The sequence below is a fragment of the Gopherus flavomarginatus genome, chromosome 12 (assembly GCF_025201925.1).
Source record: "Gopherus flavomarginatus isolate rGopFla2 chromosome 12, rGopFla2.mat.asm, whole genome shotgun sequence".
Taxonomy (NCBI): domain Eukaryota; kingdom Metazoa; phylum Chordata; order Testudines; family Testudinidae; genus Gopherus; species Gopherus flavomarginatus.
Genome location: NC_066628.1, coordinates 52,691,076 through 52,717,639, shown reverse-complemented (window position 1 = coordinate 52,717,639; position 26,564 = coordinate 52,691,076). Strand labels below are relative to the sequence as shown.

The 26,564-nt window shown below is 44.3% G+C and overlaps 1 protein-coding gene across 1 annotated transcript in view; it reads left to right on the top strand.

Annotated features, from left to right (window-relative positions):
- Positions 1–1,588: 1,588 nt before the first annotated feature.
- Positions 1,589–26,564, top strand: part of FASN (fatty acid synthase) — an 83,934-nt gene continuing 58,958 nt past the window's right edge. Inside the window, exons 1-14 of the mRNA XM_050919909.1 lie at positions 1,589–1,862; positions 11,705–11,845; positions 12,753–12,905; positions 15,154–15,327; positions 16,267–16,467; positions 16,933–17,055; positions 17,711–17,826; positions 18,194–18,328; positions 21,679–22,138; positions 22,522–22,709; positions 23,016–23,205; positions 25,210–25,304; positions 25,740–25,874; positions 26,260–26,463. Of these exons, the coding sequence (XP_050775866.1) occupies positions 11,719–11,845; positions 12,753–12,905; positions 15,154–15,327; positions 16,267–16,467; positions 16,933–17,055; positions 17,711–17,826; positions 18,194–18,328; positions 21,679–22,138; positions 22,522–22,709; positions 23,016–23,205; positions 25,210–25,304; positions 25,740–25,874; positions 26,260–26,463 (2,301 nt within the window). The 5' untranslated portion in view covers positions 1,589–1,862; positions 11,705–11,718. The remainder of the gene's footprint in view (positions 1,863–11,704; positions 11,846–12,752; positions 12,906–15,153; positions 15,328–16,266; positions 16,468–16,932; positions 17,056–17,710; positions 17,827–18,193; positions 18,329–21,678; positions 22,139–22,521; positions 22,710–23,015; positions 23,206–25,209; positions 25,305–25,739; positions 25,875–26,259; positions 26,464–26,564) is intronic.

The window sequence follows — 26,564 nt, the reverse complement described above, 5'->3', positions numbered from 1 at the left end:
GAATATGCAGAGTCAATCTAAAAAAACTCTAGTTATAAGTAACCTTCATCTTCAGAGTTTGAAGCTAGGGAAGGAGTTATAGTAGGAGCCTTAAGGCCCTAGATCCAGAAACAAACACCTCGGCTCCCTCAGTCCCTCTGCTGTGCTCCCAGTTTGCATCAAGAGTTAGGAGCAGGTAGGAAGGAAGCAGGTGGCTGGGGGAGTTACAGCTTATGTTGGTTTTGGGAGAGGTGGCGGGAGGATGAGGCAACTGGAAGGGAATGAGACCAATCTTGCAGCAGGCACCCACCAGGTGCTCATGGGACCCAGGTTGCTCAAGGCAACAGGAGCTCACTGTCTCTCAATGCTAACAGACTATCAAAAGGGAGCAAGAATTAATAAGCTTCTGGCCATGACACAGGGCTCAGTGAGAGTGGAAGAAGCTAGTCACACCAGCCTGGCCCCTGCAGTGAGGAAAAGGAGGAACAGGGGCTCTGGGCTCTGCTGTGTGGAGGCTTTAGGTCTCTCTCTCTCTCTCTCTGCTCTTCTCCCCATTGGGGGTGCTGATCAGAGCCTTTTCTGGCTGTATACTGGGGCGAGGGAGACGCCATCCCTGAAGCATATGTCACTGCCCACGTGTCTGTGTTTTCAGGTTTGACCTGTAGTAACCTCCAGCGCTCACACTCTGCCGAGGTGAATGGCCTGAAATAAGCCGCAATTCACAGGCGCTTCTTGCATCACAAGCGGCTCTATTTCCTAAACAGAGCCGTCCCCTTACACAGTCATCACATCACCCTATCTCCTAGCAACACCCCCACAGGCCCAGAGATTGGACAGGCGACACCCTTCCACTCGCCCCCGCCGCCTGATTGGAGGGCCCAGCCAGTGACTTCGCCTCCACAGCAATCGTCCTTCTGGTTTGCAAATGTCAGTCACCTGTAACAGGAGCCCTCGGTTACGGTGTAAAGGGGACAGCGAGCCCCCGCAGCGGTTGTTCCTAGGCCCGGCGGGCAGCTGCCCCGGGCCTGTCTCTGGGCGCTGCGGGATGGCCAGGCCAGGCCGTGCCGCGGAGCCCAGTGTCGGGTCTAGGGCAGGGAGCCCTGCAAGTAAAAGTAACTTCCAAGCGCTCCCCGCCCCACTGCCCCGCGCGCCCACTCCGAGCTCCTTCGGCTCCGGCGTGCCTGGGCTGCGCCGGCCGGCGACATCCCCGCTCCGCACCCCCTGCGCTCAGCGGTGCGGGGGTCTCGGCGCAGCCTGGCCGGGGGAGGCCGCTGTGCCCGGGGCGGCCTGGCCTGGCCTAGCCCAGCCCGGCTCGGCTCACCACGCAGCCAACCCCAGAGAGACGAGTACCGGGGCGAGGGATCAGCCGGGACGGGGTAGCTGTCGATTCGGGTCCGCGGAGGCCTCCTCGCCACAGGAGGAGCCACCGCCTGAGGGGGCCGCGGCCGAGCCGTTCACCCGCTTAGAACAGCCCCCGGGGAGCTCAGCGCTTCGGCTTCAGCCCTGTCCTGGCCGCCAAGGCGGCCTGAGGGGAGGCGCTGCCGGACGGAGCGGGCCTGCCCCCCCCCGAGAGGCTGCTGCGGGCAGGGGCTGGCATCGCCCCAGCGCCGGCTCTCCGCGCCCAGCCCGCGCTCTCATTGGACTGCGCCGCGGAGCTAAGCTGTCAGCCCATGTGGCGTGGCCGGCTGAGGCGGCGGCTGCTTAAATAGCGCTGGGAAGTGGTGCGAGGCAGCTGAACGGGCACGGAACAGGGCCGGTGCCGCAGCCTAGTCCCGCGTTCGGGCGCTGAGAGCGGCTCCACAGCAGCGCGCGTTCCAGGCCGAGCTCCGGGCTCCAGCCTCTGCCCAGCACGGGCCCTTCCAGTCACCGGAGCCGGGAACCAGGTACCAACACCCGGGGCGGCCGCGACTCGGGTGTGGGAAAGGACAGCGTTGGGCCAGCGACCGCGCTGCGTCCGGGGGAGAGAACGAGCGAAAGCGCGAGGAGCCCGGGGGCTGGAGCGGACGCGGGCGCCGGGTTCTCGGAGCATCCGGCTGCGGCTGCCCAGACCAGCAAGGGGGCCAATGCGCCCGAGCCGCCCCGGGGCTAAGGGGATCTTGCCGCCTTCTCTCGGCGGGTTTGTAGTGGGACCCGTCCCCTCGTTGGGCTCGGCTCCATCTTGCACCACTGATCACATGGGAAGTCTGTGTTAGAGGCATCAAATGCAGTTGATCAATATATTGTTAGTATGTGGCTGTGTTCCTTAGTAAATGTTCTCCAGTCCCTTTCTGTAAATAGGGTTGTACAAATAATAGGCAGTTAAATTACTCCTGTTTGAACATAAATTGGAACATGGGATTTTACCAACTGTAGATGCCGGTGAAAGGTGGTGAAGCATTGGTGTAGTCTTCTTTGGAGAGTCAGTTGTAATCTTATAGATAATGTTCTGAATAAACACTGCACTGCCTCCTGCAGTATCGCCCTTCTTTTCCCCTCAAACTAGTTGACTGTTCATAGGTATCTGAGAAGCTTTTACCTATTGAATTGTTGTTACACTAATACAGTTTAATTTTGTTTAAAGATTTCAAAAAAACAAAACGTGAACTGAAATGATTAAGTTTATTTGATTATCTGTATTAGAAGTGAAGCTTGCTTCAGAGCTTTGATTTTTGGAGCTATTAATCAAAGGTGAGGTAGCAGCCGGGAAAAGGGGAGATGGAGGCTGAGCCCTTCCTGCATTGTGAATGTTCTGCATCCAGCCATTTTGATATCCGGCATTGAAGACAGTTACACACCGTAATGCCCATTTCACAAATAGATGCAGAGAGGAAAAACGTTTTTTTTTCTTTCTCCTCAGCTTTCTCACCCTCCAGTAATTAACAGCTGCACATGTATTAATACATGCAAAGGGGACTAAGAACAATAGATAAATAACATTGATTGAAACATACTCCCTGGTATATCCTTTGTGACAACAAGAAACAGGCACTTCAGAATTTTTCTTAGTTTGGTCACTGGAACTGAAATATTTAATTTCTTTCCAGATAACCAATATCTACAGAGAAATTTACTTAAAGTTTAGATCAATTTTTCCTTTCCATGTAGATTTACGTGTGGTCTGAAAGTATCATCTGCCCCACCTAATGGAGTCTTTATACACCCATCCTCTTTACTCTTTTTCCCCCCTCCATCCTGTACCTGCATCCATACTCTGATCTCAATGCATAAGTACTTATGTAATTTTAGCTATTTAAAACTAGCTGCATGCATGGATAATATATTAAAAACAGGAAGAAGATACTCTTCTAAATATTTAATCTCTAGGCTTTTTTAATTGGTGTTTTTAAAGTACTGAGGTAGGGGTCACAGGAGCCTTAAAGCCAAGAAATTTAGAGTCTCCTAGATATCACAAGGTAACATCTGATATTTGAGACACTATATTATAGGAGGCAAAGCCCCCTAAAATTCAGCCCTTTGTTAATCCAGCCATAGATATTAGCAGATGTACTGGTTCTTCTCTCTTTATTCAAAGAGTAATAGTGGTGTAAGCAAACCCCTTAGCTGGATTACAGAGATCCAGTCAGGTCTTCAGCCTCTCCTTCCAGTTCTAAACTTCTTGGGATGTACTGAAAACTAGCAACGCTTCTTCAAGGGCTTCAGGAAATGAGACTATCTTACATGAAAGTCAGTGTCCTCAGTAAAGAATTCTGAAAACTCCCACCAAGGGTTGATTTAGTTTAAGGATGTGAGGAGATGATGACCTCACCTATGGGATAAGTATGCAGGCACACTTTTAAAATGATATTTATACAGTGCAGTGGTTTTGGGAATTAAAATCTGGACAAATTTAGGGAAACTAACAGCACTTGCTGATAATCTAGGCATTTACAATACTATAATTATAATGCAAACTTAAAAGCCAGTAGTGAATATACCCATTCATAAAAAAAACTATTTTGAGTATGTTTTTCAAGATTTGGAAGCACCTTGTAATTTTTTTAATGTTTTATCAAGCAATTGAAGGCATTCTTCCTCTAGAAAAGGAACAAATCCAGTCTCTGAACAGAGACAATACAAATTCTGTGCAGTATTAGATTTAGCAATAACAAATCCAGTTTAACAGTGGCTGAGAAACTGAACACTGGCTAAAATAGCTCAAATACAAGTAAACTTTAATTTTTATTTTTGCTGTCTTTTACGAAAGTCTTTGAGAGGGAGGCTTTTAAAAAGCTTTTCTACAATTGAAGTTCTAGGGAAAGAAATTTTAAAAATGGGCTCATATTTATTTAAAATCAAATATTGGAAAATCTGGGTTTGCATGTAGTAAAACTTGGAAGTAAAAATAAATCTTTTGCTAATATCCCTAATGAAGTAAGCTTTGACAAAGAGAAAATGCCACTTGTATATTGGAACCAATTCTCTACAGATTCCTATAGGAACTCCCATTGCTGCCAATGCACCTACCGCTGACGGAGTGGGAAATAGAGGAATTCATCTAGTTTTCATGTCTTTGGAGTTACACAAACTTGGCTATGAAAAGGATTATTTGTAAGGCCTTGCTCCTGCAACTGGTTCATGCAGGAGCATCCTCATTGAAAATAGTGGGGCTCCAATTAACTGCAGGGGTCTGTCCGCACAGAGTCAATGGCAGGATCAGTGTCTTACTTTTGATGGGCTTGATCCATATAATCGGACTATAGATTACAGCTACTTTGACAGATCCCATTTTTAAAGTGTATGAAAGTAACTAAGTAGACACGAGAAGTCATTCTTCCGCTTTACTCTGCGCTGGTCAGGCCTCAGCTGGAGTATTGTGTCCAGTTCTGGGCACCGCATTTCAAGAAAGATGTGGAGAAATTGGAGAGGGTCCAGAGAAGAGCAACAAGAATGATTAAAGGTCTTGAGAACATGACCTATGAAGGAAGGCTGAAGGAATTGGGTTTGTTTAGTTTGGAAAAGAGAAGACTGAGAGGGGACATGATAGCAGTTTTCAGGTATCTAAAAGGGTGTCATCAGGAGGAGGGAGAAAACTTGTTCACCTTAGCCTCCAATGATAGAACAAGAAGCAATGGGCTTAAACTGCACCAAGGGAGATTTAGGTTGGACATTAGGAAAAAGTTCCTAACTGTCAGGGTAGTTAAACACTGGATTAGATTGCCTAGGGAAGTTGTGGAATCTCCATCTCTGGAGATATTTAAGAGTAGGTTAGATAAATGTCTATTAGGGATGGCCTAGACAGTATTTGGTCCTGCCATGAGGGCAGGGGACTGGACTTGATGACCTCTCGAGGTCCCTTTCAGTCCTGGAGTCTATGAGTCTGAGTCTAGATAGTACATCAGGCAGAACAAGGGATTTCTGCAGTGTATTCTATTTGCTTCCCCAGGAGACTTGCTCTGCAAGGAGTATCCCATCAAATTAGGAAGGCCATTGAAATACCATCTGGAGGCTTTGCTGGAGCTTCCCTCTCCTTTCACTGTACCCAAGAGGGATAATGGAACTCTTAAATGAGAACTTCCCACTGTAACTGTATGGGGGGGAAAGAGAGCATCCAAGTAAGGGCTTTCTTTCACTTCCTTAAATAGCATAATAAGCTCAGTGGTCATACAAGTGCATAATGCATTTTTGTAGAGAAACAGATTAAATGGGACTTATGAAAAATAAATGCACAAGTGCTAAACATGGAGCAAAGTAATGATTAACACTTGGTGATGAATTGAGGAGAGATGCTTAGTGAGAGAGGTTCTTATAAGGGTCTGTTCTAGATCCAGAAGAGCTTGGTATTATAACTGAGCATGCTGTTAACACTTGGCCAGTACGAAACTAGCAGGGATGAAATACATGAAGAACAAGGTTAAAATATAGTATGAACTTGATATATTTGAGAGGAGGACTGAAATCAATAAAACAACTGTACATTGGTTAATATAGGAAGCAAATAATCAAAGTACAAGTGTGAAATGATGAAATAATGTCTACTAGTCAGTAATACCAGGTAAAAATGGTTGGTGGTTATGGATGACAAACTGAATGAGTCAGCAATATAACACTATTGCAAAAAAATTGTGTAAATCTAGTGAGATGGTAATTCTGCTCATCAGTGGTGAGGCTTCCATTGGACAACTATGTTCAGAGTAGAGTAGTGCTTTTCTAAAAATGACAGGCTGTCTGGGAAGAGTTTAGAGTAACAATGTCAGGGTCCTGTGGTGCTGGACAGAGTAAAGTATGTCAAAGATTGACAAAGTATGTTAGGCTCATGTCTTCTAGACACCCCTTCATTGGAACAAAAGGACAGAACAAAAAGTCATGGATTTAAGATGGCCTGGAGGGAATCGGATCCTCAGTTAGACCCATCAAGATGTGATTAACAAACCTGAGAAACTGCCTAATCATATTTGTCACCCTTGTTCTTCCTTCATCTACCCCATATTTCATTTGTCTTCACTTACTATGTTTAATCTAAAGGTAAGAATAGCATTTTGGGGAGTGGAAGGCATTTCCCTCTTCCCACATTTTACTGTCCTATGAGTCCCTTAATGTAGCTGTAGAACTAACACATTCTCATTCCTGGCCTCTGCCCCCCTCTACACTTTTTAAATGTGGATGCACCACTTTGTCTAAACTAGACTGCAAATGCTCTGGGAGCAAGGACCCTTAATGTGTTCTGTAAAGTGCCATACATAACTATGGTGCTGTATTAATAACGTTCTGAAAAGTTTCCCAACAGTAGAGTGATGGAACAAGATGCCAAGGAAGGTTGAGAAGGAGCCATAATTGGATATAGATGGGCATCCAAGGTAGCCTTGACTATCAGGGATGCTTTAGCGTTAATGAGATCCTTTCCAAAGCAAAAGCAGCAAAGAATCCTGTGGCACCTTATAGACTAACAGACGTTTTGGAGCATGAGCTTTTGTGGGTGAATACATGCATCTGAGGAAGTGGGTATTCACCCACAAAAGCTCATGCTCCAAAACGTCTGTTAGTCTATAAGGTGCCACAGGATTCTTTGCTGCTTTTACAGATCCAGACTAACACGGCTACCCCTCTGATACTTTCCAAAGCAAAATATTCTGACTCTGCATCTTGAGGTGGCTCACTTAGTTGTCTCTTCTGGGTGTGTTTGCTTTTCTGGTATGGGCCTCTTCCTTTCACCTTGTCTACCTGTGCTATAGAGTATTCAGAGAGGGATTCCATAACCTTAGGGAGATGCTGCTTACTCTGCTGAATTTCCCCAACATTGGCTTCTCTTTCAGACATTTGGGTTTTCTGTGATGTCCAGTCCATCAGTATTGCTGATTTCTTCTCCCTGTCCTTTCTTCCACTGAGATGGTTGTTGGTTTTTCTCCATGGTTCACTTTGCTCCAAATTTAACTCTTCCCCCTCATTCCTCCATTGCATTGTCCACCCTGCCATCCCTTAGCCTTGGCTTATCACTAACATCCACTTCCTCTGCCCCTACTCTTGCATTGCAAAGCGTCTCTGGTGGAAACCCTGTGACCAGGCCGACTTCCTCTACAACCAGTCTGTTCTTTCCTCCTTCGGTTCTCCCATCTGCTGAGCTAAAGAACTCTACTTCTCCAATGTAATTGAATCCTATGCCTTCAATCCCAGCTGCTTTTTTGCCTCCTTTCACTCCTCAAACCCTTCCTACCTCTTGCCTCCACTTTTCACTCTGCATGGAATCTCACTGGCTGCCTCCAAGTAAAGATTGACAAAATACAGTGGGAATTCCCCCTCCCTTCCTACAAATCTCTCCCCTTCTCCCTCGTCACAAGTGCAGAAATTTTTCCTCTGCTCTCCTCATCTAACTCTTCCACTTGCCCCAGTGACCCCATATTTTGACCTCCATAATGCCCACTCTCCTCTGGCTCTTTACCCTCACAATAGAAACATGCTGTTCTCTCTCTCTCTCTCTCTCTCTCTCTCTCTCATCTTAAAAAAAAAAAAAACAAAAAAAAACAAAAAAAAACCTAACCCTTGGCCCTATTTTCCTCTTTAACCTACCACTTCTTCTCACTTTAATCTCTGACTTCGTTGAACCTGCTGTCTGCAGTGCTGCTCCTCCAGTTCCATCCTAAACTCTCTACAATCCAACTTCTGCCCCTGGCATGCCACTGAAACTGCTCTTGCCAAAATCTAACGATCTCTTCCTAGACAAAGCTCAGAACTCTACTACTCCATCCTCATCCTCCTTGATCTGTCAGCCACCTTTGATGCAGTCCATCACACTCTTCATATTGAAATCTTGTCCTCTTTTGGCTTCTACAGCTCTGTTCTCTCCTGGCTCGTCTAGTACCTCTCTAATCACTCCTTTGGAGGATTCTCCTAATCCCTCCTCAACTTTCTGTGAGAGTTCCACAGGGCTTGGTCCTTGCTCTACATCTTAGTCTGGGTAACCTCATCCACAAAACAAATTAAACTACCGATCTACCTCTCTACTCTATACTTGTCTCCTTCTGTCTAAACTAAAATTTTGACCTGTCTTTCTGACATCTCCTTATGGATGTCTAGCTGACAGCTATCAGAGGGGTAGCTGTGTTCATCTGGATCTGTAAAAGCAGCAAAGAGTCTAAGATGCCACAGGACTAACAGACATATTGGAGCATAAGCTTTCGTGGGTGAATACCCGCTTCGTCGGATGCATGACAGCTCAGTCTCAATGTGGCCAAACAGGGGTCTTAATGGCCTCCCCTACCTTTTTCAATCACTGTGGACACCACCACCGTCTGGCCTGTCCCTTCCGGCCCATAATCTGGGTGTCCTCTTTGACTCAGACCTCCTTTCTAGTTTCTCACATCCAGACTGTTTCCAAATCTTGAAGCTTTCTATGTAACTTCTAGGACAGGGGTAGGCAACCTATGGCACACGTGCCAAAGGCGGCACACAAGCTGATTTTCAGTGACACTCAAACTTCCCGGGTCCTGGCCACCAGTCTAGGGGGCTCTGCCTTTTAATTTAATTTTAAATGAAGCTTCTTAAACATTTTGAAAACTTTATTTACTTTATGTTCAACAATAGTTTAGTTATATATTATAGACTTAGAGAGAGAGAGACCTTCTAAAAGACATTAAATTGTATTACCGGCACGTGAAACTTTAAATTAGAGTGAATAAATGAAGACTCGGTACACCACTTCTGAAAGGGTGCTGACCCCTGATCAAGGATATTGTCTTTCCTACTGCAACATCCTTCTCACTGACCTTGACAAATGCAGTTTTGCCCTGTGCATATCCATTCATAATGCTGCTACAAAGATTTGACCATGTCTTTGCATCCCCATGCTCTCATTCTCTGTTGCATCGAACATAAGCTGCTTGTCTTCATGTTCAAGGCCCTTCGTGGCCTAGCCCCCTTATCATTTCATTCACTATTGAGAAGTCATCTCCTGCCTCCAGTGGGTCAGGGATGCCAGCCAGCTTCTGTGACAGTTTAAATTTTCAGACAGACCTCTTTTGAGCTTTCTCTCACAATGCCCCTCACGCCTGAAGTCTTTTTCCTTGATGCCTAGCAAAAAATTTGATGTTGATTGGGCTGCTAATGTGCTGAGGCCACTATGTATCATGCTGACTGGCCTTTTTTGGTACTTCCCTGTCTATCTGTAGTTTCTTGTGTTTATACTTACCAGTAAGTTGTAAACTCTCTGGGGCAGGGTTGGTCTCTCTGTTCTGTGTTTACCCAATGCCTAGCACAGTGTGGTCCTCGTCCTTGTCTTGAGCTCCTAGGCACTGTGATAATACAGATATTTAATAATAAAACTGACTTGCAAGGTTTTATGACTGGAAATAATTAAGTCTCTTGAGCATAATTCATTGGCATATTGCCACTGGCTTTTCTCATAAAGGGCATGATACAATGCCTACTGAAGTGGGAATCATTACATGATCAATTAATTTGTCGTAGCGTTTCCCAGGGAGGCAGTGGAAATTCCATTGCCTGCGGCATTTTACACTAGGCCGGAAAGTTGAAAATGTCTGGTTAGGAGCAATCCTGGTTTTTCTCTCGAGGGGTGGACTTGATGAGCTAAGAAGTCAGTTCCATTTCCGTGGGTAAGATTTGTGCCCTGGTTACACAAATATATAAGTCTGGAGTAACTTTACTGACCTCAGTGGAGTTATTGCTGATTTATACTCATGTAAATTAGATCTGAATATGTCCCTGTAATGGTGTTTGTGTGTTGGCCAGGCTTCATCAAAAACCCTGCAACTGAGAGAGCTGAGCTTTTTGTACGAGATTAATGCTCTCTGCATCTGCTGATCAAGTCCAGGATCTGCTGTAAAATAGGAACACTATGTACATGATTGCTTCCAGTTATTTGGAAAGTGTGGTTCTGTCTAGGCAACAAAATAAAGTGCCTGGAGAGACGAGAAACCCATTTGAATGGTTTTGCTCAAAAGCATCAATTTCACAAAGTCAGTTTGCTTAGAGGTGTCAATTTTGTAAGAGTTTCTGAAATAGTTTGCAAAGGTGTGCAAAAATTTCTGAATCAAAGGCCTTTCTGAGGTGTGTTCATACATATACCATCTCTCTGGCAATGAGGATATAATATCGGCAAGAACAGAATTCTGGTTTTTTTTGTTTTCCATAGAGAACTTCTTGGATTTCAGTGTTTTTTAAGTAAGAAAACCACTTCAGGTGCAATAACAATAGGCAATCAAGTGAACAAAATTGACTTTTGCCATACTGGGCAAGTACTGGCACTATAACTATGGAAAAGGTGATCAAGAACCAACACTACTGGATGGGATCTTTGAAAGTGCCTAAGTGCCCTAGGAGCACAAATCCTATTGAGATTCAAGGTTTGGTTTTCAGCAGCCTTTGTGCTTCTAAGTCATTAGGTGTGGTGTCTTTTTTGGAAAATCCCACCCATTGACCCTACAGGGTATTTGTCTATAGCTATTAGAGTTGTTTAAATAGAGTTCATAGTCTTCAAGTACCTAACCTCCTGAGTCCAAGTCTATTCCCTTAACTTCAAGGCTGACTGTCCTTTTCTGTCTATTTGAAGTTGTCTGGGAGTGTGGAGAAGCTCCTTCTCTAATTTCATGTTACTACTTCAGATCAGCCTGCCAGCTCCCTGTTTCTGGAGACGGGTTTTTAGCCCATCACCTAGATATTAATAGTGCATTGAAGGTTTTTAACATAAAAATTACACCTAAAACCTAAGTTGACTGTCAAATATAGAGTCTGATTCTTAAGTATGATCTGTGTAGAAATACTTTATTGGTGCTCCATTCAAACACAGCAGTCGGCTTGCACAGATCACATCCTGTTTCAGGATCAGGGTCTTGGTCTGTAAGCTACTTGCGGTAGGAACCTTGTCTTCATCAGTTTGAACACCTCAAAATATGCTGGTAGCATTCAATAAATAACTCTTCAAATGGGAGGGGGTATTTTCCTACTGTTGCTGTTCCCATCCCCTGGTTGTGGCCTAGGAAGTAGAGATCATCAGAACCTCTTAGTGTCTGTTGGGCAGGGAGGGGGGAAATTTTTATATATTTGTTTTCTTCTCTTTGCAAATCCTGCTCTTATTTGATTGAGAGGAGCAGTGCCTATTTATTTATTTATTTATTTTTGTACCTATGGACTCCATAGACCATTCCAATGTGGGGGAGGATCTAATTTCCTACCTTAGCCGTTTAGGTACAGCCTCCTCCCTTCCCCAGCATGTTGGGACAACACAACCTGTTCTTTGCATGAATGTTCATCCAGCTAGTTGATCTGTGGATCTGACTTTTGTAAACTCCTTTTCCAGAGAGACATTAGGAGATGGAGGACGTGGTGATTGCAGGCATGGCTGGAAAGCTGCCAGAATCAGAGAACATGCAAGAGTTCTGGGAAAATTTATTCAATGGAGTGGACATGGTCACAGAAGATGATCGGAGGTGGAAGCCAGGTGAGCCCTGTGACTATATGCACTTGAGGTCTGAGCTCTCCAGATAAGCTCAAGTGTTCAAGGAAAAGAGCCCTGATAAGTAGGAAAACCCTGCCAGAGCTTATGAGCTCACTTCTGATGTCCCTGAATGTTATGGTGTCTGTCTCCTGCTTTTATAAGGACCCAACCTATATCCGCTCTATTGCAGCCTGTATCATAGAGTAATAACCAAATAAACTCCATGGTGCTGCCTTTCAGAAGAGAGTATTTTAGCAGTGCAGTTTCAACACTCATGCACCAGCAAGGTGTCTAGCTGCTATAAGCATCAGGCAACAATTAGACTGACACAGCTGTTTGCTGGGTATGGGATGGGATCTCTGTGGGACATGGGAGTAGCAGGATCACCTCAGTCTTTTGACTTTTATATCCTTGTTATTATATTCTTGTCTGGTTGTCCATTGAAAACCACTTTTCTAACTGAATGGATATGTACTTGCCAGACACAACTGAAAGCTTGTGATCTGCAGATGTGGAAAGTGGCTTCTGTGTTTCTATCTGTTGATAAATTGGCACTACTCATGAGACACACACTGTGTTGCAAAAGCTGCTTGTTTATTTGGCACAACTTGCCAGAGCATGAGTTTGCTTAGCAAAGCCAGAAATAGCAGCAAATGGGATTTAGCATGGAGAGGTTTCATCAGGAACTTTACTCATCCTAAAATTATAATTTTTAAAAGGGTGCTGAGGAGGTGGGTAAAGTAGACACCTTGGATCAGTCTGGTGCTGAAATGTAGAAATAGGACTTGACATTCAGAATAACTACAACTGGCATGTGATTCCTGATTACGTCTTGTCATACAATGGTCTCTCACCTAGTAAAAACATTTTATGTTGACGTTGTCTTCAATTAAATGTTTTTTCTCTTCAGGAATTTATGGGCTGCCCAAGAGAAATGGGAAACTCAAGGACATCAGCAAATTTGATGCCTCTTTTTTTGGGGTTCACCCCAAACAAGCTCACACAATGGACCCTCAGCTCCGCTTAATGTTGGAAGCTTCTTATGAAGCCATTTTGGATGGAGGTAAGCAGCTGAACTACTGAATAGGTAAAACTGGATTTTAGTGTCTGTGTGAGATTTTGAGATGAGTCTTCTACCTGTCTAAGTAGAACTTTTGTACAGAGTTTGAGAATGCTAGGGCTTTGACAGTAGAGAGAAGAGACCTGAGAACTGGTACAAGTGATAACTTAGTTTTGAAGTTATCTTCCCTGGGGTCAGATCTAGGAAATCTCTCTAAAATGGGTAAAAATGTCTATCTGGGGTCCATGTGGAACAGCTCAATGCTTCAGTAATTGAACTGCCATGTTCTCTTGATCTCAGTTTGCTGAACCCTCTGCATCCAGACAGTTTTCCCATTGCCATACTTCCATTATATTCTGCTAAAATGGAGATGTTCCAGTTTCCAGGATGGGGAAGGGAAGGAGGAGTTAATATTAATCCTCATTAAAAGTTCCATAAGAATGGTGGAAGGTACAGTGATGTGTTTCTGGGTATCTACTCAGTCCAGAGAAAATACGTGGAATTGGATTGTACTTCCATAATTCTCTTACTCAGAAAATTAGTTCTCAAAAATTGGTGCCTTAGCTTGTCCCATCCCTGCCAGTTTCTGGAACCTTTAGAAATTTTAATGTCTATTCTTTTAAAAAAGCTTTTTATCTAAAATTGAATGGTTTTAGTGTTTTTTTTTTTTAAAAATGAGACCCCCAGTGACAAAGCCAGAAACAGTCCTTGAGACACCAGAAACTTTCCACCTAGAGCTCTTGTTTGTTTGTGTTAACACGGTGCCTAAGAGCCCCAGTCATGGTCCAGGACCTCATTTCTGCTAGGTGCTGTACAAACACAACAAAAAGATGGTCCCTGTCCAGAGAGCTGACAAGACAACTGATGGATACAGACAGACTACAGAGGAACAATGAGACATTTACTGGTTATCATTATAGGCATTGGTCTCTGCAAACCAGCAGCCCAAATGTTGTCAATTTATGTTGTACATTTCACAAACAAGAGAATTCTAAGGAGGACAATGAGTTAGTTTTGTGGGTGTTTACAGGTACCGCCTCCCAAGCATGAGGGGCAGCATGAGATAAAGCATGAAGGTGCCTGTTTGAAAATGTAACAAGTGGGTGATTGAGGCGGGCACCATAGGCCCAGCAGAATAGGAGATAGGACAGTCAAGGAGAAAAGTAGGAGAGGAGGTGAAAGAAGTCATCTGGTGCTCTGTCACTGTGCCTCATTCCGCAGGACTCCTGGTTCTATGTTATCTAAAGGTTTTATTTCTGTTTGTTGAGTCAAGACTTGAGGATTCTGCCCTGTATGTTCTGTGGCTCTCTAGAATACTTGCAGATGTCTTGTAAAATATAGACCTCTTTTTTTAAGGCCTGATGGATAGATATCTATTTTTCCCCTTGCTAGTGGTTAGGTGTCCTTCTCCCTTTTAAAACAACTATACTTAAAATCCCCACACACTCTGGCCCATTCCTTCCTCACCTTTCAACCACATACATGTTTCAGCTCTTGTTCTCTGGGACTTACTTTTAGCCTCTTTAAAGTACGTCTTCATTGCAGAGCTAACCAGGGCTTTTTCCTGAGTTTTAGCCCTAGCTCCCTACCATCCGCACACACACACATTTTTACTTAGGTTTATGTATGGTTTGAAACTGGGCTTGCTTAACTGGCTGGGGAGTATAGGTTAGCATCCTTGTTTCACTTAAACTTGGGCTTAACCTGCCCACTTTGCAGTGTGGACTCAGACTGCAATCTGGGTTATAGAACTTGGGGTGTAATAGTCCTCCAATGCCTTTCCGTAATTCCTGGGGGCTAGGTGTTTCTGCCCTCCTATCTACTCCCTTCTCCTGCACAGGACTCTTACCAGTTTATATACACCTAGTGAGCATCTAAACCCCACGTTCCATGCAGTCTGCTCTATTTCTACACAACACTCAAACAGTACCTGATTGATTTACAGAGATACCATCCCAGCTAGCTGCACTGAAGCTGACATCTGGTTCTGGTGGATCTCTGCTGTGAGATCAGTAAGATCCATGAGTTGGGGAGATGTACCTGAAATAATCACCATGTGAGAATATCTCAAAGAGGCTGGCAGAGGAGGGATTTAAGCAATTGGCAAATCAATGCAGGGAGAGAATTATGCTGTTCTGTAATCATGGAATAGCTGCAAAACCTCTGGTGATAAATATACCTAATCTTGCTAGTTTTTCCTTCAATTTGAGATCGTGCCTGGTGTGTAATGTGCCTTCTGATGTCATCTCAGGAATTAATCCAGCTACCCTACGTGGCACAGACACAGGTGTGTGGATAGGTGTGAGTGGATCAGAAGCTGGTGAAGCATTTAGCCAAGACCCTGAACAGCTGCTAGGATACAGTATGACAGGCTGCCAGCGTGCAATGTTTGCCAACAGAATTTCCTACTTCTTTGACTTGAAAGGTAAGTGTTCAAGGGCTCTGTAATGTTGATTAGTAATGCAGTTTGACGATAGTAATAGTATAGCATCCGTTGTGAGGTAAGTACTTACACAGACATGAAGACATTGCTTTCTCACTCAGGAAGGGGCCATGTACAAATGCTAGGTGGGGAAACTGGAAGCAGTGAATGTGTTGTGACTAGGCAGCGAGGCTCAGCATGCAGACTTAGTGCTTGAGGTCTGGGCTGGGGTAGTTGGTAGTCTTCTGAGAAGAGGATGATGGTGGGAAGGCCTTCTGGAAAAGAGGTTTGCTACTTTGGGAGTTTTTTGCTTGTTTACACGGTCACTTGGTGGAAGGCAATATAGAAACTGGCCCACAGTTGAGTAGTTGGAAGAAGACTCTCACAAAGGGAGCAGTTAGCTCTGTAGCTTAGGCAAAGTAAAGGAGGTGAGGAGGCCATCAGATAGGGGTGAGGGTGAAGGAATAGGCAAGATCTGTACTGTGCACAGCCTTAAAGGCAGGGCAGAGGCTGAGGAACTCTGGGTATGGAGGTGGTGGGTAGATTACAGGAGAGCAAGGCCAGGGAGGAGGAGACTGCAAGTGAGAGAAATAATCAGGCCGCGGACAAAGGATTTTAGTGGTGGGAATGGAGAAATGGATGAGTCCTTCCTGAGATGATGAAATGCCAGTGGCTTCTGTTACATAATGCTGTTGATAAACAAAGTTGGAAAGGCACAGTTTTGCCAAACCAGCCTTTCTTGGGATCAGCAGGCAGGGAGGGTAACATTGTAAATGCTCTGGGATACTCTAATAACTTTTACCTATCACTTGATCAGCTTCTTTAAAAGATCCTAAGCTCCAGTCCCTGGAGAGCAGACGTGGCAGGTTCTGAGCAGCAATTGTAGGAAACAAACAGAACGAAATGATTGACTTTGGTTTTTATTTTATTTTTTTCCCCAAGGACCAAGCATGGCCATTGATACGGCATGTTCCTCTAGCCTCATTGCTTTGGAAAATGCTTACAAGGCAATTTGTCATGGAGAGTGTAATGCAGCCCTTGTAGGAGGCGTCAACCTCTTATTGAAACCCAGCACTTCTGTTCAGTTCATGAAACTTGGCATGCTTAGTCCTGATGGTGCCTGCAAGTCCTTTGATGCTTCAGGTAAGGGATTAGGTCCAAATCACATTGTGCTCTGTGAGAGGCAGCCAATGTTGCTTCCTCCAGGGAATCTATATTGAAAGAGAAAAGTGGCTTCATTCTCTTCTGTCCTTGCTCATGTTATTTGTCACAAACACTGGAACTGCCAAAGGCTGCACACTCAATAGGAACATAAAAAATTTATAAGGGTGGGGAAGGAAAACATGGTCCATTTCCCTATAATGGGGGTTGGGGGCAGACAGGAATGTCATGCTAGAACGTGTTACAGGGCTTCATAGACCAAGAGGGAAACCCCTCTTTAAGTCTGATATGTAGCCGAACTTGTCTGTCATGCATTTCAAAGGGACAATCATAGCTTTTAAGGCTCTCAGGAATGACATTGTAGTGCACAGTACTTCACTGCTTAGACAGATGCAGGGCTGTCTGGATTTCTCTTTTGCTTTTATTTCATTCTTCCTCTGCCCACAGGAAATGGATATTGCCGCTCCGAAGCTGTAGTGGTCATTCTCATGACCAAGAAATCCATGGCCAAACGGATTTATGCCACAATAGTCAATGCGGGGAGTAACACTGATGGTTTTAAGGAGCAAGGTGGGTCTCAAATCTCTGGGAGACCATGAGATTCTCATATTCTTTTTGGTGTTTATCCCAAGAACAGCGGGTTTGAGGCTACTGCTAACTCTCTTCTGGAGCTTCCCTTTTTGGGGGGCTTGGGAGATCCATTTCTCCTGATTAGTGGAAAATTCTGACCCTTTCTTGTCATAAGTGAATCTGGTTAAGTGGTTAGCACTTTCTTCCATATGAAAGTAATGGGAGATGCTCAGCTGATCAGCTTTGCCCTCCCCAGGGGTATCTGAGTGATGTTACACTAGCTAAGTAGAAAATTACTGGCATTATGATGGGAAAGGAGAGGATACAAAAAATCCTTTTCCTTCTTCCTGGGAGCTTCAGTTCCATGAGCACTGCTCAATCTAGTAGATTGTTGATGAGAAACCTAGGGTCTGTGATATCAAAGTTTAAATCCTACAACTTCTTCAGTTTCAGTCCAGCACCACCCTTCCTTTTTCCCCTTCCTCTTACTGAGGCATTGACTTCTTGTTGCAGGTTTAGTGCTGGAAACGTGAGCATAAATCCTGAACGTATATTTGGATCTCCCTCAGAAACCTAGCAATCCTAATTAGTGAACAGATTGCTGAAACTTTGCTCCCAGATGGGAATGGGTAATTGATAATGATTCTTGTTCCAGGTGTGACATTTCCCTCTGGGGAGATGCAGCAGGCTTTGGTCAGCTCTCTATACAAAGAATCTGGGATCCAGCCTGAAGAAGTGGAGTATGTAGAAGCTCATGGTACAGGCACCAAGGTTAGCATAATTTCACCATTGTCTGTTAGCTCCCTGTGACTGTTCCTCTTTCCCTCCATTTTAGCATCTTTCCTTTTCTTGCCTTTCAATTTTCTCTCTCTTTCCCTCCTTTCCCCCCCCCCCCCGCTCCTTCTTTCCCATTTAACTAGAAGGAACTAGATTTCCCATTTCTAGCTATTACCTTCACAATTCTTGGTGTGTGGTTTTTTTGTTTTTGTTGTGTGTGTGTGTGTGGTTTTTTTTTTTTTTTGTTTGTTTGCTTGTTTTAAAACTAGAGACTTTGGGATAGGGGCTCTTCTGCCAACTACTAGATGTTGTGCATGCTTAGTGTAAAGCATAATTCTGACTTAATTTCTTTTTCTGTTAGATTGGGGATCCTCAGGAACTGAATGGCATTGCAAATATTTTCTGTCAATTAGAGCGAGAGCCATTGTTGATTGGCTCAACCAAGTCAAACATGGGTCACCCAGAACCTGCCTCTGGGCTTGCTGCATTAGCCAAGGTAATGTCATAGTTGAGAAAATTTTATCTATAGATATAATGATTTGTGCACTGACCCATTGTGGAATTTAGCTCTGGTGATGAGAGGAGGACCTGGGAGGTTGTCTCATTAACCAGGCAGCCCATTCTGCTATTGCTTCTTGCCTCATTAGAAAGTATTCATAAAGGCTCCAAATGCTCTGCAACAAGCAGGATGTAAATTCGTAGACTAGACACTCGGGTCTCTGTCTCTCTCTAGTCCTAAAGTCTGCAGACACTTAAATAACATTGAGAACAGAGGGTTCTTTATTAAATGGCTAATTGTCATTACTGTATTTCTTGGTGATTTTTTGATATTCAATTATTTTATGCATCGCTATGAAAAGCTGTGGCATAACTTGAGTGTGAGTTTGGGGCACTTGACACCTAGGAGGGATGGGAGGCAGCTTGGGTTGTTGGTGTTCAAGAAGTGGCTGGAGGTTTTTGTATTGGGTAGGGGATGTGTCTTTTCTCCCTGCTCCCATAACATCTGTGGACAAGGGTTGAGACAATTTCAAGTGAGGGGTGGTGGGAGAGCAGACACAGGTTTGAACTCCGAATTGGATCAGAGCAAGCAGCTGGCCCACACCTGCTCCATTATCTGCTACTGTAGCCAACACTGGTGGATGAATGTCTGCTAAACTGCTCAGCAGAGTGCTAGCTAACAGTGTTGACAGTTAGACTTGAAGCCTAGTGATGACAATTTAACATGGCCAGCAGCACAGTTTCTCAGCCTGAAACAATAATTGTAAGGCAAATATTGTGGTGGTTATGGTCAGGTCGTGCTGGGAGGATTTTCTTTGTTGCCATAATATCTAGGAACCACAGTCTTGTCTTCTAGATGAAAACTTGCATTCTTGAGCTCTATTCTGAGCATTGGATGAATCCTGCAGTAAATGAAGTGTCTGCAGAATCATGGAAAACATGGGACCCTGTCCCTTCTACATTGTACTGAAGGTCTGCAAATAGCTTGGATATCCTGGTTATGCTATAGTCTCTGTTTTACCAGAGTGGATTTTGAACTCCTAGCACACCAAGATACTTCTTGGTGAGGTGGAGCAGAATGTGGACTTGGTGTTGGTCTGAGAGCCCTGACTTCCTTGTGAGGGTCTCTGTGCCAAGTGCACTATCTGTCTCAGGCTCTGTGTCAGTTCCATTGCATGATGCCATTCAGCCTCTGACAGTGGCTCCATAGAAGTCTTTGGATTTCTCCTGTGGGACTGAGCTGGGCTCCCCCAGGCTCCCCACTGATGTTGATCAGAGCTGACAGCTCCAGCCTAGGAGGACTTAGTATTGGGCTCACTGTCTCTGTAATGGAGCTCAAGGTGTACTCCAAGGAGTCTCTGATGTGAGAATCTCCCATATTGACCAGACCTTCAGTATTTAGGCCAGCAGGTAAGTCTGTATCCTGCTGGTAGGGATTTCTGCCACCACTACCCTTTTGCAGCTTGTGCTTAGTGGGAATATTGTTGGTTAATATTAGTTCTGTGGTAGAACCGGAGGCTGCAGTCAGGATCAGGGCCTCGTTGTGCTAGACACAGAGACAGTCCCTACCCCCAAGATCTTGCAGTCTAATTAAAGATGCAACATGTGGCTATAGTGAACAATTGGAAGGCACATCCCATGGCAATGACCCATTCACATTTCTTTATGTGGATGAGCTGTAATGACCACCCACCTCTTCCAGGAGAATTATATCTGACAAATAAAATAGGACATAGACGTTTGTAAGTAATTCTACTCCATGCCGTCCCCAGCCTCCTTCCCATCCAGTAAAAACCGTTTGTAAGGGATTATTCCTAGCAACCTCCTCTCCCCCAGCCCCATGAGCTCCCCCTTCTAGGGAGCTGAATCTAGTGCTCATTAAGTTGGTAGCATGAATCTCCTAAAGGTTCAGTTGAAATAGAAACATCATTTGGCCCTCAACACTGCTTTCCTAGTGGTGAAAAGTCAGAGATAAAAGCCACAATATCTTACTTCTAAACCACCACTTTCACTCTGCCCACATGGATAAAGTAGTTCTATGCTCATGGTTTATATTCTTAACTAAATGGCTTCAAATTCCATCTTACCCAGTTCAGCATGTCAGTCTTCACTAAACCACCTCCTGTGGCAGCAGAATCTAGGCTGAGTGGTTCAGTTACCAGAGTGTTTAACTAACTGCTATCTAGGAAAGACAAAACCCCACTTAGTTTGTCTCTGGGGGAGCCTAGTGGGTGCATTCTCTAAGCCTTTCTAAATGCTTCAGATATGTTTGAGTATGGCCTTGCAGGTATATAGGCATCTGGGATAAAACACTAGACCGGATCCACAGCAGCCTTCTCAGCTTGTACAGGGAATATTTCCATCAGTGAGGCTTATGGGGCTGTTACCTGGGGTGGAACCCAGAAGGCTTTGCAGTCTTGTTTTCTTGGCTTGGCTTCCAGGTCTGATACCCAGCTCAGGAGAATAATCCCATAATCACTGACTGTCTCTCATCAGAGCCACCTGCCTTGGGGGGTTGTTTCTGAACAGCAGGGGAATGTTGGTTGGGGCTGAGGACACTGCAGTAATACCAATAACTGATGTGGTTTTTGAGGCTGCAGCTGCTTGTATAATTTCTGGCCTGAACTGCCTATGCCACAGGGGAATATGTGCACAAGCCTCAATACCTGTTGCTTCCCAGAGGCTCTCGTCTTGAGTTGAGTGCCTACTTAACCATGAGTTGGGAGTCTTTTTTGCTTTCAGTCTGTTTGAAACAGGTAAATTACTTAACTTTTCTTTCATGCTGGCCCTGTACCTAGATTGGAAAAACATGCAGAGCAGGACTGAGACTCCTTTAGCTAGATCTGTCAGTCTGGGAATTGCTTTCTCAAATAGCAGAAAAAAGATAGAAATGGGAGATTTGGTGATGGTAAAGAAGAGGGTGGGGAGACACCATGGGAGGAAGGAAAAAAATGAGCTAGGCAATGCAGATTTTGTGGAGAGATGGGGGAGAACGGGGGATGATATTCGGTGTCAAGTAAGACAGTGCAGTCTACTGGGTAGAGTGTGGACAGAGCAGTGACTTCAGAATTCTCAGACTAGCTCTGCTAGTGACTTCCTGGGTGGCCTTGATTTATCTAAGCTACTTAAACCCTCTGTGCCTTAGTTTCACTATCTGTAACCTGGGAACAATAATACTTATTTACCTTTCGTGAAGTGTTTTAAAATCCAGTATAGTGACAGAAGGAGCCATTTAAGTGCAAATGCTAAACTGTTTGTAGAACAAAACTAACAAGATGTCTTGTTAAAACAAAATAAAATCTAAGCCATAAATGTTCTGTTCTGCGCTCTGTCTCTCTCTCTCTCCAGGTGATTCTCTCTCTGGAACATGGGCTGTGGGCTCCAAACATTCATTACAACACCCCAAATCCAGAAATTCCAGCCTTACAAGATGGTCGTGTCCAGGTGGTTGCTAAACCAACCCCAGTAAAAGGTGGCCTTGTCAGTATCAATTCTTTTGGCTTTGGAGGTTCTAATGTCCATGTCATTCTGAGACCAAATAAGAAGAAATTCTACCCTCTGGAGATGCACAATTTGCCACGACTGGTCCAAGTTTGTGGCAGGACACAGGAAGCAGTGGAAATGCTAATAGAGCAAAGCAGAAGACTGAGGGAGTACAGCTCATTTGTGAGCCTGCTCAATGATATCTCTGGGATCCCTATTTCATCCATGCCCTACAGGGGCTACACCTTAATTGGCAGTCAGAGTGACATAAAGGAGGTTCAGCATACTCAAACATCTGGGAGGCCACTCTGGTATATCTGCTCAGGTAATTCCACCGTAAGGGGAATCAGACTAACAATCCGTTCTGTATCTTTGGAAGCTTGAGACTTTTTGTTGATTCTATGCTCTGTTCATTGTTCTGCTTAGTTTTGTGGTATGTGCGCTAGTTAAGAGGGTTTTTCCAGGATCTCCTGTTTACTGCATTGATGATGTGGACTATCTGTAAATAATCCTCCATCTAAACAATTTCCCATCTCTTGGTAACAAATCCTAGGAGACTGAAAAACAGTGTATCATGTTCACTGTAGGGATTTGAGGTCTGCAAGATGTTCTCCTAGACTGAATTCTTCTTACATCTTCCCATTGCTAGAGCAAATGCTCAGTTCTCCCTCCCCCATGAGCAAAGCTCATAGTCTCCTCATCTCACAGGCATGGGAACACAGTGGAAGGGGATGGGCCTTAGCCTGATGAAGCTTGAGCTGTTCCAACAGTCCATCTTACGCTCCGATGAGGCTCTGAAGGACACGGGACTGAAGGTATCTGACCTGCTCCTGAATGCAGATGAGAACACGTTTGAAGATGCTGTCCATGCATTTGTTGGCCTTGCTGCTATTCAGGTAAGGGTGAAAGCTGAGGTCCTTTCCCAGTTTTGTTCCAAGTGTATCTGCTTGGTCACTAATATTGCCTGTCATTCAGCTCATGATCCTTCTAATAGTCTTGTGTAAGCTGCTAAGGAGCACACCTGATGTGGCAGCCAGGTTTGAGTGTGCCTTTGGCATTGTTAGGAAGTGTGTGTGCGCTGTGCTGTGCTGTGCTGTGCTGTGCTGTGCTGTGCTGTGCTTACACAGACAGTCTTAGGGCTGAGCGCACAGTGGCAGAGGTATGGCATCTGATTTGACATTGGTAATACTGTTTTTCCTCAGATTGCACAGATAGACATTCTGAAGGCCATGGATCTGCAGCCTGATGGAATTGTTGGTCACTCAGTAGGAGAACTGGCCTGTGGCTATGCAGATAACTCCTTAAGTCATGAAGAGGCCATTCTTGCTGCCTACTGGAGGGGGCGGTGCATCAAAGAAGCCAAACTACCCCCAGGAGGAATGGCTGCTGTTGGTAGGTATAGAAGTATATCCTTTCCTAGGTGGATAGTATACCTGTGGGTGTATGGGCGCATGCACATATGCACGCTTTCTCCTGTCTTTTGTTAATTGTAATAAACAGATTCCATGAGAGGCAGTAAACTTGGCTATCTGACATAGTAGTGGGGAAAGTGAGTGGAGAGAGACATTTTTGTTTTAAAGTTGTTCAATTTTCAAAAAAAATCACCAATACATCTAAACTCTTACAGGTCATAATTTGACAACTTGTTCATCTTTCTGGTTACACATCAAGGGAAAAATAAAAATTAATAAACAAAAAGGCTAGAAAATACCAGAAGTACTATAATACAAATCACTGATAACCCTTCACCTGCAATACTCTCTGGTTCTTGTCACCCTCTCTCAAGAGCAGAAGTAGGGAGGGTTTTGAGATGGATGACAAATGATTAGAAGCCTGGAAGAATTGGTTTGTGGGATGTTTTGGTATGATGGAGTGAAAAGGTTAGGACAATCTACTTTACTTTAGAAAAGATGCAAAAAAATGGACAGGTGACTTTTTTGTTACGTTTCAAGAACCAAAACAGATCTCCTATAGAAGGTAAATTGGGCCCTCAGTTTCACATAATACAAGTACAAGAAGACATTCTATGAAATCAAAAGGTAACAAACTTAAAACAATAAAAATAAATACATTGACACAACACATAATTGGCCTGAAACTTACTACCACAAGACCTCATAGAGGCCAAGAACTTAGGATTTTAAAAGAAGTAAACCCTTTTTAAAAAAAAATTAGGATGAGTTAATTTTATCCTATGGGATAAAATTATCTTACCTATTCCAGGGCATAAGCCAACCTTAACTGATTTGGGGTGGGGGCTAGGAAGAAACTTCCTCTATAGGCATGTTGTTCCATAACTGGCCAGTCTTCAGGCCACTGTCAGACTTGATACTGGATTACATAGACCCTGATCTGGTCTGGCAACTTCTCTATTGGCTACAAGTAAAGCTTTTGTTCTTTCATGACCTCCTTATTTGATAACCATGAATGTTCAAGTTAGAAAGGAGCCAAAAGTTACAGATTAGGACGGCTGTGTTGGGGCTGAAGCATTTATACATCACTTGCTACAGGCATAATTCTAGTGTTTCACTTACTATGATATTTCCTCTGGAAACCAACTCATTGAACATTGTCTTTACCTTGCTAGAGAGTACATAAGTCATTTACTTATCACTAATAATTTCTGGTAGTCACTGCATATAATAGGTCACATCTTTCATAATCAGAATTTGAGCTCATGTTTTGTCCATTGCCTCTTACCCATGTGATAGATCCAGGCCAAATTCTACTCTCATGAGACTAGCTTAAATCCATAGTAACTTTTGATTTTCAGCGTTGATACCCTAATTTCACAAAAACTGTCAACAAGTGCAGAATTTGACCATTCTCTCCAGATTTAAGAATGGCATTCCTTGCTAAGGACAAGGGAAACTGTTAGAAGGAGATTTTCTTTTTAATAGGTTTTTCAAATAGTGTAAGTTGTGTGTCTAAATCCTGATGTAAACATGAAAAGTACATATTAGAACTGTCATTTCCCTATCATGGGGATGAAATTTTGATCCCTCTGTCTGTAATCTCAAAGCATATAGCTGGTGGAATCTAGTGGGTTTTACATAAGCAATACAGAGTGCTGTCTGACTTGATTCTTCACGGAGAGGGATATAATGGAGTTCAAGAACTTCATCCCAAAATTTAGAGATTGATTTCTTCATGGAAGTCAGTTCTGCCATCTCCCCCTGGGCACAGATACTTCAGTGATGGTGAGCATTATAAAACCCTAAAATTGGTCCTGACAAGACTGTAGGATTTTCCGTCCCCCAAAATCTTGAATCCAGTACGGTGTTAGCTGTTAAAATCCCGGCCATCAGGAGTTCCGGGCTTAGCCTGGCTACATAAGCTGCTGCATAACTTTTTCCTGGGAACATTTGCATCATCTTGAGGGTTTTTCCTCTGCAGGTCTGACATGGGAGGAGTGTAAGCGTCATTGTCCTCCTGGCGTGGTACCTGCCTGTCACAACTCTGAAGACACTGTCACTGTTTCAGGGCCTCAGGTGAGCAAACATATGGAAACCAGCCTTCATAAGAGACCTTAGCTTCCAAGGCTGCAAGCTGGGGCTCCATTTGGTCTGTCTTCCATTACTGGAATTACACCATGTGCCCCAGAAGTGAAAGAAGGGCAGTCAGGTTAAATTAAAGTAGTGGGAGGGAACTTACCTCTTGCATCTGAATTTAAACACTTAAGTGCAACTTGATGGGAATCAGTTGTTGCTTCTTGCTGACTAGGAACAAAAACATGTGCTCCATATTTCAGTAGTGTTATATTCACAGGGATGTTGCATCACCTTCACATGAGGAATATGAGGGGAGTGCAGTGATACCTCTTCATGGGAGCACAGGGCCTCATCAAATGGCTAATGGCAGAGGAAAGCTGGACGCCCAAACTCCATGAAATAATAATTCTTGCTCAATTCTATCCCATTTCCTAGGATGCTGTGAACAAGTTTGTAGCCAAACTGAAAAAGGAAGGAGTGTTCGCAAAGGAAGTGCGCAGCGCTGGGGTTGCCTTTCATTCATATTACATGGCGTCTATTGCACCAGTCCTACTTAGTGCCCTACAGAAGGTAATGTCACTGAATGATGGCTTATGCTGGGGGGCTTGTGGATAAAGGGAGCCGTGAGTAGCATCCTACATGCTGGGGGAGAGAGGGGCTTAAAGGAGATCCTCATTATGTGCAGGAGTTAGAGGTTGGGCTGCATGCAGTAACAGTTGCTGGCTTTCTGTGGAACAGGCAGTTGGGAGCCCTTGGACATCCAGCAAGAGGCAGCCTGAGCTCACAAGCTGAGAAGTGGCTTATACAAACCTCTGGGGCTTGGCTTTTTTAGTGGGTTGGGGTTTTTTGTTTTGGTTGGTTTGTGTTTGTTTTGAGGGAGGGATGGGGTTGGAGTGGTGGTATCTTGTCCTTTCATGCCCTGTGACATCTATATTTTGTTGTTGGTCTATTGTAGGTAATTCCAAATGCAAAGCCTCGTTCACCCCGTTGGATCAGCACCTCCATCCCCGAATCTCAGTGGCAAAGTGAGCTGGCTCAGAATTCCTCTGCCGAGTACCATGTGAACAACCTGGTGAGCCCAGTGCTGTTCCAGGAAGGTCTGAGGCATGTTCCAGACAATGCTGTTGTGGTGGAGATTGCCCCACATGCCCTCTTACAGGTATTGCACTTGGGAAGGTTCAAAGAATGGGGGAATATCTTAGTTTTTCTAGCACTGAGAACACCTTGCCCAGCCATTTCTAGTCTCCCTGATTTTGCATT